The following is a 15,571-nucleotide window of genomic DNA, read 5'->3' as shown; positions in this document are numbered from 1 at the left end:
GCATGGTCTCGAGATCATGTGTGTATGTACACATTTATTTCTTACCTGCTAGAATGACAGAATTTCCCGTCCTTCTGTAGCGCTGTTTCAACCTGATGGACAGAGGCTTTGCGTTCAAGCAGATCAACAACTACATCAACTGTTTTATGACCGGAGACCCAAAGGTACACTGACAGTGTTCATGTAAACACATTCTATCATATATTTGTATAAGTGCGCAAATAAGTCTTGTCAGCGATCTGACGGAGGACATCAGGTTGTGCTCCTCATATGGTTTGGACATTGACGTGTTTGAGTGTTGGATTAAAGTTGTCTCACTGGTTTCTGTTGTTTTTAAATGCAGACGCTGTTTGAGTTCAGGTTTGAGTTCCTGCGTGTCGTGTGCAACCACGAGCACTACGTCCCCTTAAACCTGCCCATGCCATTTGGGAAAGGAAGGATACTGAGATTTCAAGGTGAGAAGATCATCAGATGTGTCTTTGGTCCAGTACCAAGCCGGATGGTAGCTTGTTTCAGTGCCAGTGTGCTTACATCGCCTGTGTTTGAGTAGAACTCAAACCAACTTGATTTACTGTGAAAAACCAACACAATTAAAGTTCTACTAATTCTTCAACTCATACACATAAGTGGATTTGAGTAGTAATCAAACAGGTTTTCTGTTACTGTAGAATGTACCTTCTTTCCTTTTTGTGTTCCTCACTTAGCCTTGTTATCTCCATATGATACGGTGGAGTCATGCGATGCTGACGTAGGTACGTAGGTGCGAGGGTGTGCTGCTTGCATGTCATCTCCAAAAAGAGCAGACTTCGATCTAATCATTCAACCGTGACCAGAACGGCTGAAAATGATCCAAAATCTGAACTCAGATCAGTTATCTTCCAGTTTTGCTGCAGCCTGGTTGATGTGGTGTGATTCATCTGACCCTGTACTGAAGGATGGCACTGTTGAACAAATAGTCGTCCATGTGTACAGAAGCAGAGATTGGCTCTTTGTGCAGATGTGGGTGATTATGTGTGCAAGGCGGTTTTTCTGTCCTGATGTGGTTTGGAGTTTGGATGAAACGGTGTGTTTAATTTGATTACTGTCATTTTGGGAAATCTTTGTGAGTGTGATTTGGGATTGTGTTATTTTTCTTAAGTAATGTTGGAAACCATCTGTGAACAGCTGTCACTGTCCAATCATAGGCTTTAATCCTTGTTTGTCTTCTTCTCCAGTGATCACTGTTTTTGTGGAGCAGCAGCTCAGTCACACAGCCTGAATCTGTCAAACACAAATTCGAAGCTTTTCTGTAAATCTGTTTTTGCCTCGCATACATTGTTAGATGAAAGTCGAGAAGAATCATGGGAGCAAGGGAAATATTTGCATCGTTCACCAGGTTTCAGTGCAGTCAACAGTCTGAATACTGTCCTGTTTTTAATTTCACTGCATCAGATTGATGCTCTCATTGTTCGGTGCCACTTCGTCTCCTTTCACATCCTTTACTTACCTCTCCGTCAGCCGCTCCTAATCTCTTCATCCTCCTCTTCCTCCCCTCAGACCTCCAGCTGGATTACTCACTGACAGATGACTTCTGCAGGAACCACTTCCTGGTCGGGCTGCTGCTCAGGGAGGTCAATGCAGCTCTGCAGGAGTTCAGGGAGATTCGTCAGATAGCCATCCAGGTGCTGAAGAGCCTGATGATAAAGCACACATTTGATGACCGCTACACCTCCAAAGTGAGTGCCATCTTACTCTCTGTTTCGTATTTCCACTGCAGTTCAGTGTATCAGCGGGCGTGTGTGATCTGGAGATATTCTGCTGAGAGATTTATTTGTTTTTCAGAGCCAGCAGGCCAGGTTGGCCACTCTGTACTTGCCCTTGTTTGGTCTGCTCCAGGAGAACGTCAACAGGCTGAATGTCAAGGAAGTATCTCCGTTCCCCATTAACCACTCCAACAATGTAAGAGAGCCACCTAGTGGTTGCATTGTATTATTGTATTTGCCATCGAGAAAAACATCACAACATGTCACAATTCTGCCTCCTGACGTCTATAACCATAACCACACCTTAAAAAAACTAATGTACACTATCCAAAGAGAAGGAAAAGCATCGTAATGAGATAAGAGGTGTAATATGTTGGTTTGTGTCCATTAAACTTTTGCACTGTTTTCCCTCAGAACGGAAGAGAAGATTCACTTCTCACCAACGCCTTGATGACACCTCCCAGGTCCAGCACCTTTCTGGACACCAGTTTGCACAAAGACGTTTTTGGAGTCATCTCCGGCACCTGTGAGTGGAGAGACAATGCAGAAAAAACGGAAGACATTTTGTTTTTATATTAATATAAAACTGCTTTCTCTTTTTATTTTGTGACAGCTTCACCTCACACATCGTCAACCCCCAACATTAACTCCGTGCGCCACGCAGACTCTCGCGGCTCACTCATCAGCACTGATTCTGGCAACAGCCTGCCTGAGAGGAACGTCGACAAGGGCAACTCTCTGGACAAGGTACGGCTCCGAAAGTGCTGCCAGACGCCTGCAAAGTCATTTGATACGACAATTATTAGAAATCAAATTCAAGCCTCCTGTGAGGCATCTGAGCGGTCCCCTTCTTATGACAAAAGTACTTGAGAAAGTCACCCCATGTTAACTTGTGCCATTAACTTCCACACCTTACCTGTACGGCTGGCCGCGGCAGATGGAGAAGTTCGTACGGAGACACTCTGTCAATGTCCTGCGCTTCTTTACGGAGGCTGAGGAGACCATGCTCTCCGTGCGCACCAAGCGTGTCACCATGGACTTCTCCCTGCTCTCTGTCCCCTGTGTGCCAGAGAGCGCCCTGCAGCCACTTCAAGTACAGAACGCCTCCGTCCCTCACACAGTCATCCTCCCCTCTAGGAGTGTCCCATCTGGGAATGTTAGAGTGTGTGTGAGAGTGTCCTCAACCCTAAGCCCTTTCTTTGCCAGATGATTCTCAGGCTTTGACCTGTTTGTCCTCTGGTGCCATAAATCAGACCTGCAGGGGGCCTCACAGGGTTGTCTCTGCTCTTTTTTTTCCAGATGTTGATGAAAATGCTCTCTTAAAGGATTTCTCACTTCTCTGGTGTGCTGTGTCATTTTTGCTTTCACTGATCGACAGCCTGAAAAGAAATCTGAGACCAAGTCCGTTAAACACAAAAGACTGAGTTTCACTGTCTGTGCTCTTGTGTGTTTCATCTTCTGCTGAAACTGTTTCTGTTTGTGATTTGTGGTTGAGTTTGTCACAATGCCTGTAACAGCATAAAAGTGAAAAGAGGACACGAGTAAGTCATTTGCAACCCAAACAATTTTTCTTTCACAAAAGTGCATGAAAATGGCTGTTTTTGTTTTTGTTCACCTTTCCAGGAAAGCTAACTTCAGCCTTGAGGTTGTCCTTTCTCCCAAACACCCGTTAAGAAGCCGTAGCTTCATGCTTTCCATTAAGTCATCCCCAGCCAGTGTCATGGTCTAGACTAACTGCTGGCAAAGGAACGTGCTTGGTACATTGCCAACCTCTTGCTGTGGTAGAGCTGTTGCTCCACTGCTTTGGTTCTGTTTTCTCCCTTCTCTCTGCCTCAGCTGGGAGAAATGGTGATTGTTTTCCAGCTGTAATTTTTCCACAGTTTTTAGAGCCCTGCAACGTCTGAGTGAATGACTCCACTAGTGTAGCTTGACCACTGTGATCACAGGCTTCAGAAAACTCTTATTAATTGCATTTTAACTACCCTAAAAGTCCCTTTGTATAGTTTTCACTTGTTTTTTTAAATCCAGTACAGACACACACACAGTTGTCTAGACTTGACCACAAAACTAAATGTAAACTTAACAAGAAAGTCTATAAAAATGTATATATTTAGAAATAAGCTGCGCTAAATGCCCTCATGACAGAACATTTACCATTTATCTTGAGGCAGCAAAAGCAGTCAGACAGAGCAAAGAGCCCTGACAGGATGATGTATTTGTCTTTGTCCCTCAGAATCAGCCTGCTTCAGCCCTGGGCAGTAATCTCCTGCGATGTGATAAACTGGACCAGGCAGAGATCAAGAGCCTCCTCATGTGCTTCTTACATGTGCTCAAAAGCATGTCTGAGGGTAACATCCCACTCCATCTCTCTCCGGCTCTTTCTGAATGAATATCTGGACTCACTGTCTCTCTGTACAATCCACATCCAAAACAAATGATCTCTCCAATGTCAATCACTGTCTCTTCCAGACGCTCTGTTCACGTACTGGAACAAGGCTTCATCTGCTGAGTTAATGGACTTCTTCACTCTAGTCGAGTAAGACGTCTTCGATTGCTTTCATCACGACTCTTGCATTATAATTATAGCTTCAAATTTTAATGTGACTGATCTTTCACTTATCTTTCCACTCAGAGTGTGCCTCTACCAGTTCAGATACATGGGGAAGAGATACATCGCAAGGTAATGTTGTCAGTATCTGAATGCATTGTGTGAATTTTTGTCTTTTAAAGCTTTTTAACTTAAATTCTCGAAATCAGTTCAGTTCTTGAGGAAGCATGTCAGGCTTTTTAGTACAGCGGCTCCCAACCTTTCGGAAACTGCAGAAATGGCCCTTGGGGTACAAGTACCCTTGGTTGGGAGTGACTGTTGTAGTAAATAGATATCTGACAGACAAAAATCATTTTTATGTAGTATATTGCCCATTAAACTTTACACCATATATGACAATGATGAAGCTACTTGCCTTCATTTTAGATGATCAGATCAAGTCTAAAAACTTTGTGACTGTTATGTGACATGTAATGAAAATGTATCCAAACACACACTATTTGGGGGCTCTGGCCTTGACTCCCACAGGGCTTTGGGTGTTCACTCTCTCTAACCTCCCACCACTGTTTCTATCTCTATTCACTTAAACGCTGGCAAGTTTAACATAATGAAATTAAACCTGGCTCCTGCCCCCTCCTGCTTGGGTAAGACTAAAGGTGGAACTGACTTTCTAAAACTTAATGCATGATATCTTCTCACCCTGTAAAAGCTGCAGTGCTGTGACATAACTAACGGCTCTAGATTCATGTATAGTATCGGTCTCTCTCATTCTTATATGCATGGCGTTGGCTGTAACTGACTGCTTCAAAGCTGCTTCTGCTGTTTTGATCAGTATCTATTGAAAATGCATGCCAAACAATATGTAAGTGCAACTTTACTGCATCAGTGCTACAGTGGGTATATGTGTAAAAATCACCCAAAATATTAAAATAATGTTTTCCAGTTTTTTGTCATTGTAATACATTTGAAATCCAACAAACTAATTATGTAACTAGATAGTGTGATCGAAGGTGTGACACAAAATCTGCTTTTGCTCCCAGGACATTTGAGTGATATTTACACCATTCGAGTGTGTAAAATGGTGTAATTTTCACCCTAACTTGCTGCACTAACTCTGGCTCTGCTACTACTCAGCCATTCATCTAACAATGTCCTGTTTCCTCATCAGGAACCAGGATGGGGCAGGACCCGTAGCACATGAGCGGAAGTCTCAGACTCTGCCTGTGTCCCGTAACAGGGCGGGAATGATGCATGCCCGCTTACAGCAGCTCAGCAGCCTGGATAACTCATACACTTTTAACCACAGTAAGTGCCCCATACCGTACTTTGCATCAAACACCCTCTACCAGAGGACCCCCATCCGTCGCCTCACCATGATTCATGCTTTTCAACATCATCTTCATCAACATCACCCTCTCCTCATCCTCTGTTTAAACCCAGCCTGCTGTCAAGCAGAAAATGCCCCAGATGACATGGGTGCACCATCAGTACATGAAATGTGGCCTTGGGGCTAAGGTGGCTGTGTGTAGCGTTATGTTAATTTTATCTAAAGGGCTCATGTGCTCAGTCTGTTAAATGGCATCATTTAATACAGTTTCTTTGTGTTTTCAGTGTAAGAAAGATTTCAAGTATTCTTGGAATATCTGTAGACCATGGTAAGAATGTGTCAGGTTGGCAGGCAGTTTGCAGACTGTTAATGGCTCTGTTAATTTGGTTCAATTAAGAGCATGCCTGTTTTAACTTAGCTTTCAAAATCTCATCCCTCTGGCCAGCTCATCTGCTCTGAACCTAATTTCATTCTCTGAAAAAAAAGAAGAAATGAAGAGTTTCATTCCAAAATATTTCTGAAAAATGCTCCTTGAAATTCATTTGTAAATATCACAAAATTTGTGGCTCACCAACATGTCACTGTTCTTTTGATAAAACTTAGTGTTTTTGTAAGTAGTAAGATCATTTTTCTTTCAGTTTGGAATGAAACTTACAACATAATGAAATTTTCCATTTTTCAAGCAACAGCTTTGCCTTTAACACTGAGGTCTCATGTTTTGATATGTGTTGTGATATTTAAATGGCCTCTCTGGAGAGTCTTTAGTTCAAGTGTACTGGTTGGGGTCAAACAGCTACAGCTTGTGTCCTCTTTAGCCTACAGTCACTCGGATGCAGACGTGTTAAATCAGTCACTGCTGGAGGCCAACATCGCCACCGAAGTGTGCCTGACTGTCCTAGACACACTAAGTATCTTCATCATGGGATTCAAGGTAACATACATAACATATCACATGGGCTGTAAAGGCACTTTGTCAGATCTGATTAATACTTCATAAGAACCACGTGAATTTTAAATCATTTATGTCAGTTTCTAAGATGAAACTCTCTTTCTCCACAGACCCAACTGTGCTCTGACCATGGCCACAGTCCACTAATGAAGAAGGTGTTTGAAGTCCACCTCTGTTTCCTGCGCATCAATCAGTCAGAGACGGCCCTCAAACAGGTCTTCACTTCACTGCGCACCTTCATCTACAAGGTGTGTGAAGAACATTGGTTCCCTGCCTAACAACGCTCTCCAGTGGTTTGTTATGGTCTTAGCCGTCCACCATAGCTGACGACTTGTTTGTTCTCTTCACCCTCCAGTTTCCCTGCACGTTCTTTGAAGGCCGCGCTGACATGTGCGCCGCTTTCTGCTATGAGATCTTGAAGTGTTGTAACTCCAAGCTGAGCTCCATTCGCAGCGATGCAGCCCATCTGCTCTACTTCCTCATGAAGAGCAACTTTGACTACACGGGTCGCAAGTCATTTGTCCGGACACACTTGCAGGTGGGATAGTCCTTCTGTGGTCTCCAGAGAGTAAGAAGAGTAAAGCTTTCATGTTAACCTTTTATTCAACCTACGCAGCAGAATTCGTTTATTTTTCAGTTAATATCACTATGTTTAGACATGCAGCATTTGGGATCTGTCGGACCTCAAACAACGATGAAATAGTGCCAATGTCAACAAAAGCCCAAGGGTTAATTGATATGTAATATATCACCTTTCCCTTTCTGTAGGTGGTGATTGCTGTCAGTCAGTTGATAGCTGATGTGATCGGTATTGGAAGTACCCGCTTCCAGCAGTCTCTGTCAATAATCAACAACTGTGCCAACAGTGACAAAACCATTAAGGTAAGGAATTGATTTATGTGCCTAATTATGTTATGGCTCCACTGAACCAGAAATAACACAGCTGAATGTTCTGCATGATCCTTCACAGAACACAGCTTTCCCATCAGATGTGAAGGACCTGACCAAACGAATCAGAACAGTTCTGATGGCCACGGCTCAGATGAAGGAGCACGAGAGAGATCCAGAGATGCTGGTGGACCTGCAGTACAGCCTTGCCAAGTCTTACGCCAGCACGCCTGAACTGCGCAAGACCTGGCTAGACAGCATGGCCCGAATCCATGTGAAAAACGGAGACCTGTCAGAGGTCTGTGATAAGAGCTCAGTCTATGTGGCTGAAATGGTTGGACTTTGGAATGACGGTGGCCTATTTAACGTGTGATAGACTCACTTTATATCTGTGTCTGATGATGTGTCTGTTTAATATCTAATATCAAGTTGATTGACTTCGTACTTGTCCAGTTTATTGAGTGCTGGTTTTAGTTAGTGATATTGTTCTATGACATAATTAATGTGATCAAAACATCACTTTGTTTATCTGACCAGAGTTGTTCCTGTTGTTCACAGGCAGCCATGTGCTATGTGCACGTTGCAGCACTTGTGGCAGAATACCTGCGGAGAAAAGGTGCTGTAATAATCTGTTTTGACTTGCATGCCACAAAGCAGCTCTATTGTTCTCTGTAGAATTATGTTAGTGCCCTCTTCTGTCAAATCTTGCTTGAGTTTGCTGTAAGAAGGATTGGGCTGATTGTGCTGTGATCTCATGCTGTGTGCAGGCATGATCAAACAGGGCTGCTCAGCTTTCCGTGTCGTGACTCCAAACACTGATGAAGAAGCAGCGATGATGGAGGACGTCGGCATGCAGGACGTCCATTTCAATGAGGTATGTAATCACTGCGCTGATGACTGTGCTTTGAACAAGCGTATGTAAATTCAGATAGTTTGTTGTTTTGTTTTTGGTGTTTGTAAGATTACCATTTTACCATTCATGTTCAATGCTGTGTTTTTATTTGTGTGAGTCACTGTTACCGCACTTCAAAGGAAGTTTGTGCTGATGTCTACCTGTAAGTCAGTAGCTTACTAGAAGATATATATATATATATCTTCACTTCCTTTTAGTCATCACATTTGGTCATGATTTGGTTTTTATTTAAGCTATATTTCTATACCCCCCCCCCCCCTTGTTTGCTCAGGATGTCCTAATGGAGCTTTTGGAGGAGTGTGCAGATGGACTGTGGAAAGCTGAACGTTACGAGCTCATCTCTGACATCTACAAGCTCATAATCCCCATTTATGAGAAGCGCAGGGACTTTGAGGTACAAGGCCGCCTCATCACATCAGAGCAGTCCCCACTGATTTAGCCTGGGTTGTGACATAAGCATCTATGATTTCTAATCAGATTTTTAAAGTGATTTTTATTACCTTGCACAGAAACTGGCCCACCTGTATGACACGCTGCACCGTGCATACAGCAAAGTGACGGAGGTCATGCACACGGGCAAGAGATTGCTCGGCACCTTCTTCAGAGTGGCTTTCTTTGGCCAGGTGAGTGGAACTCTCAGACATTAGCAGCACATTCTGCCCACAAGGTGTGGATTTCTGCACTAACTGTATTTGTTATTCAAAGTTGATTTCACAAAGTATTCATTTGGTCACTGTTGTTGCAAAGTAATTCACACTGAGCATGGGGGCTGTGGAAGGTGTTTTTGTTTTTAAGAGCATGACCACGTGCTGCAGCATTGTATGATCCAGTCTAATACCTTTTTCTGCTTTCTATCCTCTTTGAAGGCAGCGGTAAGTTGTGCTGTAGCCTCTCCGAGCAGCCTCAGTCTTTGTGTGGTGTTGGTGCTGCTGTAATCCATCGCACTTGTCAGACGTAATTTGCTGCTTCGAGTTACAGTAACAATCAGTCGCCGCAGCTGCTTTCTGTTTTTGGAACTTTGTTGCATGGCGCTCTGTTACCTCTCATTCGAGTGTTTCTGCTTTTGTGTTACAGATGTACATGTGTAAGGTTTTAGCACTGACCCTCAGTGTTGTCTGATCTTGTGAAGTCTTATAAATAACTTGACGGGTGTGGTTACCTCTGCCTGTGTGCTTTAATAGAGATTCATGTGTCTCTTGACATGCTGGTCTAATTGGTGATGCAGTAGTTTAAATTAGAGTGTGTTAAATTTATTTATAGTATCTAGGCAGGTTTCATGGAATAACGATGATTTTATGTTCTGCTGTCCACGCCCCTGTAGCAGTACCAGTTTACTGACTCAGAGGCTGAGGTAAATCAATATGAAAGCCAGCATTAAAACTGGACTGCTGTGATGTGTTAGGCTGTGTTGTGCTCCTCTGCTAATGCAATCAGTGCTATTTCACGTGCATTGCTTAACTTTTAGCCCTTTAATTCCTCCTCTACTTCAGCCTCAGTGTTGTCCTAACCACAGTAGGAAACCCTTGAAGGGCTAATAGCAGGATTCATCTCTCATTGGGTAAATGCATGGCTTCACCCATCAGTTCATGGGACTTTTTTCTTTTTTTTTTACCGTTTACATATAAGACAACTGACAAATCTAAGAGCTCCCACTGACAGTGTGTAAAATATGTGTTCCCACCTCTGTCCTGTGTCCTGTCTCACGTCATTGAACTGACACTAGTTGATGTCTTGCAGTGGAGTTTTTCTGTGCTTTGACGTTACATAGAGGGTTGTGTGTTTGTGGAGTCAGCCCAGAGCTGAGACTTAAAAAGTGTTTTACCATTTCATTTTGACAAACTGTTGGAATGACTCCCATTCACAGCCCATGTATGGTTTGGTGTGGCACTATTTGCTTCTTTATATCTTATTAGTTAAACATGCTACTTGTTTATATTAATTTGATCATGTTATATCTCTTTTTAGGGCTTCTTTGAAGATGAAGATGGCAAGGAGTACATCTACAAAGAACCCAAATTCACCCCTCTGTCAGAGATATCTCAGAGGCTCCTGAAGCTCTACTCTGACAAGTTTGGGCAGGAGAACGTGAAGATGATCCAGGACTCTGGAAGGGTACGACTTTTTTGATATTTCATTTGTGATGAGATTGTGGTTGTTTTTTTGTTTTTTTTTCTGATGTCCATAAGATTTAAAGAACATGGCACTGATCTGTTGTAATGGCATGTATTGTCTGCAGATTAACCCAAAAGACCTGGACTCTAAGTATGCGTACATCCAAGTGACACATGTGACCCCTTATCTGGAGGAGAAGGAGCTGGTGGACCGGAAGACAGACTTTGAGAAGAGCCACAATATCCGTCGCTTTGTGTTTGAGATGCCTTTCACCATATCAGGCAAAAAGCAAGGCGGGGTGGAGGAGCAGTGCAAACGCAGGACGATACTAACCAGTAGGTGACCCTATTTATGGGGGTGGTAGAGGCACATAAAATAAGCTCTGAAAAGAATACTTACGATACTGCAATTCCATAATATTGTAGACTTGCAAGGGACAGATTTAGTAAATGATGTCAATGTTGGTGCAACAAAGGCAGAGACATTCTGACTTTAAGCCCTTTAGGGTTGTATTATGTAATGAAACCGAGACATTGGTATCTTCTATGTTAAATGATCTTAAATAATCTAAGATATGGACTGTCTCCTCCCATTGAGGAAAACAGGCTTCAGTTACACAGTGTGTGAAGGGCTGTCACATGAGTATCAGTTGTTGAGGCATTGCTCAGCAGAAAGATCCTGTGCATGGGAGATCTTGATTAGATTCTGAACATGTCAGCTGCTTGTCAAGGACTTTCCTAATCCTAATCTCAGTTATATTGTTTTATGGTGCAAAAGATACAAAAGTTCAACCTGTCAGCTTATCTTTATTATCGAAGAGCTCTCAAAACATGCACAGTGCACATATGAGTGGATCTTGAGCTGTAAAATGCAGAAAACACATGCAAGAAGAAAAGCCTCTTTAACTGAGAGGCGAGCTGTTCATCCCGTTCCTTGTTGTGTTTCTGTCCCACAGCCACACATTGTTTCCCCTACGTGAAGAAGCGTATCGCAGTGATGTACCAACACCACACTGACCTGAGTCCCATCGAGGTGGCCATTGATGAGATGAGCAAGAAGGTGGCCGAGATCAAACAGCTCTGCTCCTCCAGTGAGGTGGACATGATCCGCCTGCAGCTCAAACTGCAGGGCAGCATCAGTGTCCAGGTGCCTGCCTTGTCAACATTTTCTCAGCCACACATACACACACTGGACATACCTAATGAAATGGATCATGAAAAAAAATGACATGGCTTCTTCATCCTCCCTCAGGTAAATGCAGGGCCACTCGCATACGCCCGAGCTTTTCTGGACGATGCGAGCGCCAAGAAGTATCCTGATAACAAGGTCAAACAGTTGAAAGAGGTCTTCAGGTGAGATGATATGTGAGCAGCTTTTAATGTGTGTGCAAACCGGATCAGGTTTTACTACTTTGTGTAATTCTCCTTTAACACACTTCAACACTGTTTTTTTATGAGCAGGCATTTTGTGGAGGCATGTGGTCACGGCTTGGGCATTAATGAGCGACTGATTAAAGAGGACCAACAGGAGTATCACGATGAGATGAAAGCCAACTACAGAGACTTAGCCAGAGAGCTGTCCATCATCATGCATGAGCAAGTGAGTACAGTATCAGTCTTACTTAAGTATCACTTTAATTACTCTCTGCTTTACTAATGTTACACCTGTAACCTGCCTCCTGCCAGTGAAGTCAACAGAGTGCCTTTCGTTAAATGTTTGATAATGTGATTGATACAACGCTCTGTGATAACACCGTTCTCTGTTTTTCTCTTGTGCTGACATGAGCAGATTGGATGGTAATGCAAGAAGCACCAGTGTGCAACAAAGACTGAGTTGTTATTTGTTGGTCCAGCCAGTCACAAGCATCTATTCCCAGCTGTTACCCCACATTTTGACTGCTGTAGGATTTTGCATTGTCACACAATTAGAAATGTGGTGTTGCAGTAAGTCTTGACCAATGTGGCTGTCGCATAAACGACATATTGAGACTTCTGTAACATCTGTAATCTGCCCTGTTGTGGCTGAAACATAAACCTCAATGCACACGTCCTCTAGTCGAATGTGCCAAATGTTATGAAAAATGAAGAAGAAAGCTGTTGAAGGTGAGGTCTGTCTCTTGACCTTAAAAGAACTGAATACATTGGAAAAGTTATCTCAACAGACCGCAGACAGGCCTTATCTTTACATCCATGCAATAAAATGAAATCAGTTAAACATAAATTATTCTCACACAGGAAACGCACGTCCACTGAGTGGCTACTCCTTCTGAAGACTGCATTTAACGAGTATTTTCACTAGCGAACTGTATAATCTGCTGATTATACTGTTGATTGGTTGTTAATTGTTTGATCTATAAAACATCAGAAGATAGTGAAAAAAGCTCCCAATGTGACGTCTTGTTTCGTCCGACCAATCTTCCCCAAACCAAAAATATTCACTTAACCATATGATAAGACAAGAGAAAGCAGCAAATGCTCACATTGAGTGGCTGGATCCATTAAATGTTTGCCATTTTTGAAAATTGCCTTAAATGATCAGTCGATCAAAATAGTGGACAATTCATTTTCTATCAAACCACCAATTGTTTTGTTTTTTGTTTTATTTCTCACATAAAAAAATAAAAACTACCACTCCTAATATCTCATAGAACAAAAGATACTGTAAAACTCACTTATTCTCCCTCTACTTTGAACATGCCTGATGCAGCAGCTGGCTAGACCAACAATCACTTATGGACTTATCTCTTTTGGGTTGCATGTGTTTTCTCTGCATGTGTGTATAGTGTGCATGTGCACATTTGCCTACATGTGAACAGTATGTGTGTATGTATGTACATGCATCTCAATGTATGTCCTTAAGCATTTGCATTGTTTTTTGTTTATTAATACAGACATAAATATGTTTGATCTTTTAATGATTTTCTGTTGATGTTACATGGATTGGTTGTTTTTACTTATCTGTTTTTTGTATGTTAATCTTCATTAAGGGAGTGTCCAGACTGCACTCCAGATTTTATATTAAGCTAAGCTAACCAGCTGCTAGATCCTAAAATGTCTGTTGCTATTCCTTTGGGTAAAAACATCACCTGGCAATAATTAAGCTATCTAAGATGGCATTTTAAATATTTGTGAATATCTTTTTCTTCCCTCGTTCCAGATCAGTCCTGTGGAAGATGGCATGAAGAGCGTCCTTCCAGACTCGCTACACATCTTCAATGCCATCAGCGGCACGCCAACCAGTGCCATCATCCAGGGCATCCCCAGCTCTTCTTCGGTGGTGTGATGCTTGCCAGGGTCAGCTTTGAACTCGGCGCCCACCAACCTCGCCTACAAGGCATGCCACTGATGCCATACTGTCACATCTAAACCCCGATCCTGCTTCTCTTCAGTCAGCTTAAAGGGAAACTGACAAAAGCACAGACAACTCTGACCACCTCTCACCTCTCTCAGCAATCCATGACCAAGGCACTGGACCTGTTTAATGTATACACACGGCATGGTGAACTGTGTTGGATGTGGTCACTTTAAATTTTCCTGAGAGACCTGAGCAACAAGAGGGAGGGTCATGCAGGAGAGATGATGGACTTTGCTCCTGCCTCATGGCCAGAAATAATTTGTGGTGAGACATATTCTGTCCACTCCCACACCTGTTTATACCTGAAAAGACTGGGCAGTGTTTTCCATGGACACGTTTCTGTTGGGATCTTTAATATGCATGTCATTACGTCACACCTACCACCTTCCCAAAAGCCCAATTTTGTTGATTTTGATAATGTTTCATGTTGTGTTTTTGTATGTACAGTATTCCACTTTTATAAGCCACTGTACTGATGTCTTGAACAGTATATGCTGCATACATCGACGCTCGTCTCCCTGTACATGAAGCTATATTTCTACAAAAATGCAACTTTGCAAAAGGGCCTCCTATGACTCATGTTAGCATTCAACCTTAAATCACTTCAATGTCTTAGCTTTTTTAAATATTTAATGCATACAAAAAATTATATTCCAAGTTGTTTATTACTGTATATAAAAAGGAGTGTGTGCAATATTTGCAAAGTATCTTGCTGTGTGGGGCTCATACACTGTAAAGATGATGTTCACCCTTTTGCCAAAGCGATGAGGTGTGGAACCAGACACTACGCCTACTGTGGAAGTAATATGAAGCTTTTACCATTTTAGTGTTTATTGAAATGTTCAAGAAATTGTTTTATATTTGGGAAGCGATGGGTTTTTTTTATTTTTATTTAACGCAAAGTCACTGTTCTGCTGTAAACAGAGATGTTCCCTAATGCTTTTCTTTGAAATAAAAATACACTCATTTCTCTTGCACTTATACTCATGAATCCTTGTTTTATTTCCACATTTATTGAAGTTTATCTCGTGTTTATTCCTGGATTTGGTTGAGTTGTGGAGTTCTTGGGAGGTAATGCTTTTTATGAGGTGTCAGAGACTGAACACAGCTGACTCCATATCTCCTATATCTCATGTATCCACCCATCATAAAAGCAACGCAGTCAGCAGTGGGGAAGACAAATCAAGGGCTAAGAAGAGGCAAACGTACGGAAACACTCCCACTACCACAAGTGAACAGTGAACACTGCAAGAGTCTCAAAGGAATATCAAACTGCAGCAGAAAGCAGGCGGCAGCTTCACTAAAACAACATGACAGGTGAGTCTGCAAAATTTCCTTTTGTGTGTTTCATTCAAATCCACAAAAGGAAATATTCCAGAGCTGAAGGTCGACGGACAAGTCAGAACAACCAAAGCTTGTTGCACACTCTTAACTCTCAAATTGTTTCTTAACTCCATACAGAAAAGATAACACAAGGAGATCTACTAATAATAATAATAATAATTACAGTAATATGGAGGCAGGTATTATACTACTGTATGTCTTTCTGTTTATGAAATATAGCTGGTGGGTTTAACTATTTTCATCTTGTGCACAGATAAGGAGGATCCCAAGAAACTGAAGAAGGGCAAAGGGACGGTAATGTATTTAATTCATTTCATTTATTGTCAGTGAGACCAAATGATAATCCATACAAACAAAGCAAACATCTCAACACACCATTCACTGCATTAATGCT

At 42.2% G+C, this 15,571-nt stretch overlaps 1 protein-coding gene across 7 annotated transcripts in view; it reads left to right on the top strand.

The window, feature by feature from the left end:
- LOC143330183 (dedicator of cytokinesis protein 9) overlaps positions 1–14,816 on the top strand; it is a 79,296-nt gene extending 64,480 nt beyond the window's left edge. For 3 of the 7 annotated variants that reach the window (XM_076746499.1, XM_076746498.1, XM_076746500.1), the window contains exons 29-53: positions 81–164; positions 344–455; positions 1,537–1,715; positions 1,822–1,938; positions 2,157–2,268; positions 2,356–2,489; positions 3,976–4,090; positions 4,212–4,278; positions 4,375–4,422; positions 5,459–5,595; positions 6,433–6,548; positions 6,677–6,814; positions 6,922–7,104; positions 7,335–7,448; positions 7,537–7,752; positions 8,013–8,070; positions 8,222–8,328; positions 8,639–8,761; positions 8,877–8,990; positions 10,333–10,479; positions 10,604–10,814; positions 11,435–11,625; positions 11,731–11,831; positions 11,940–12,078; positions 13,636–14,816. In XM_076746499.1, the coding sequence (XP_076602614.1) occupies positions 81–164; positions 344–455; positions 1,537–1,715; positions 1,822–1,938; positions 2,157–2,268; positions 2,356–2,489; positions 3,976–4,090; positions 4,212–4,278; positions 4,375–4,422; positions 5,459–5,595; positions 6,433–6,548; positions 6,677–6,814; positions 6,922–7,104; positions 7,335–7,448; positions 7,537–7,752; positions 8,013–8,070; positions 8,222–8,328; positions 8,639–8,761; positions 8,877–8,990; positions 10,333–10,479; positions 10,604–10,814; positions 11,435–11,625; positions 11,731–11,831; positions 11,940–12,078; positions 13,636–13,761 (3,189 nt within the window). In that variant the 3' untranslated portion in view covers positions 13,762–14,816. Of the gene's footprint in view, positions 1–80; positions 165–343; positions 456–1,536; positions 1,716–1,821; positions 1,939–2,156; positions 2,269–2,355; positions 2,490–2,679; positions 2,851–3,975; positions 4,091–4,211; positions 4,279–4,374; positions 4,423–5,458; positions 5,596–5,901; positions 5,946–6,432; positions 6,549–6,676; positions 6,815–6,921; positions 7,105–7,334; positions 7,449–7,536; positions 7,753–8,012; positions 8,071–8,221; positions 8,329–8,638; positions 8,762–8,876; positions 8,991–9,233; positions 9,240–9,688; positions 9,719–10,332; positions 10,480–10,603; positions 10,815–11,434; positions 11,626–11,730; positions 11,832–11,939; positions 12,079–13,635 lie in introns of all 7 variants that reach the window. The other 4 variants (XM_076746503.1, XM_076746502.1, XM_076746504.1 and 1 more) reach the window with 4 other exon arrangements.
- Positions 14,817–15,571: the final 755 nt, after the last annotated feature.

The sequence above is a fragment of the Chaetodon auriga genome, chromosome 13 (genome assembly GCF_051107435.1).
Source record: "Chaetodon auriga isolate fChaAug3 chromosome 13, fChaAug3.hap1, whole genome shotgun sequence".
Classification (NCBI taxonomy): Eukaryota; Metazoa; Chordata; class Actinopteri; order Chaetodontiformes; family Chaetodontidae; genus Chaetodon; species Chaetodon auriga.
This window is presented reverse-complemented; position numbering and strand designations above follow the sequence as displayed.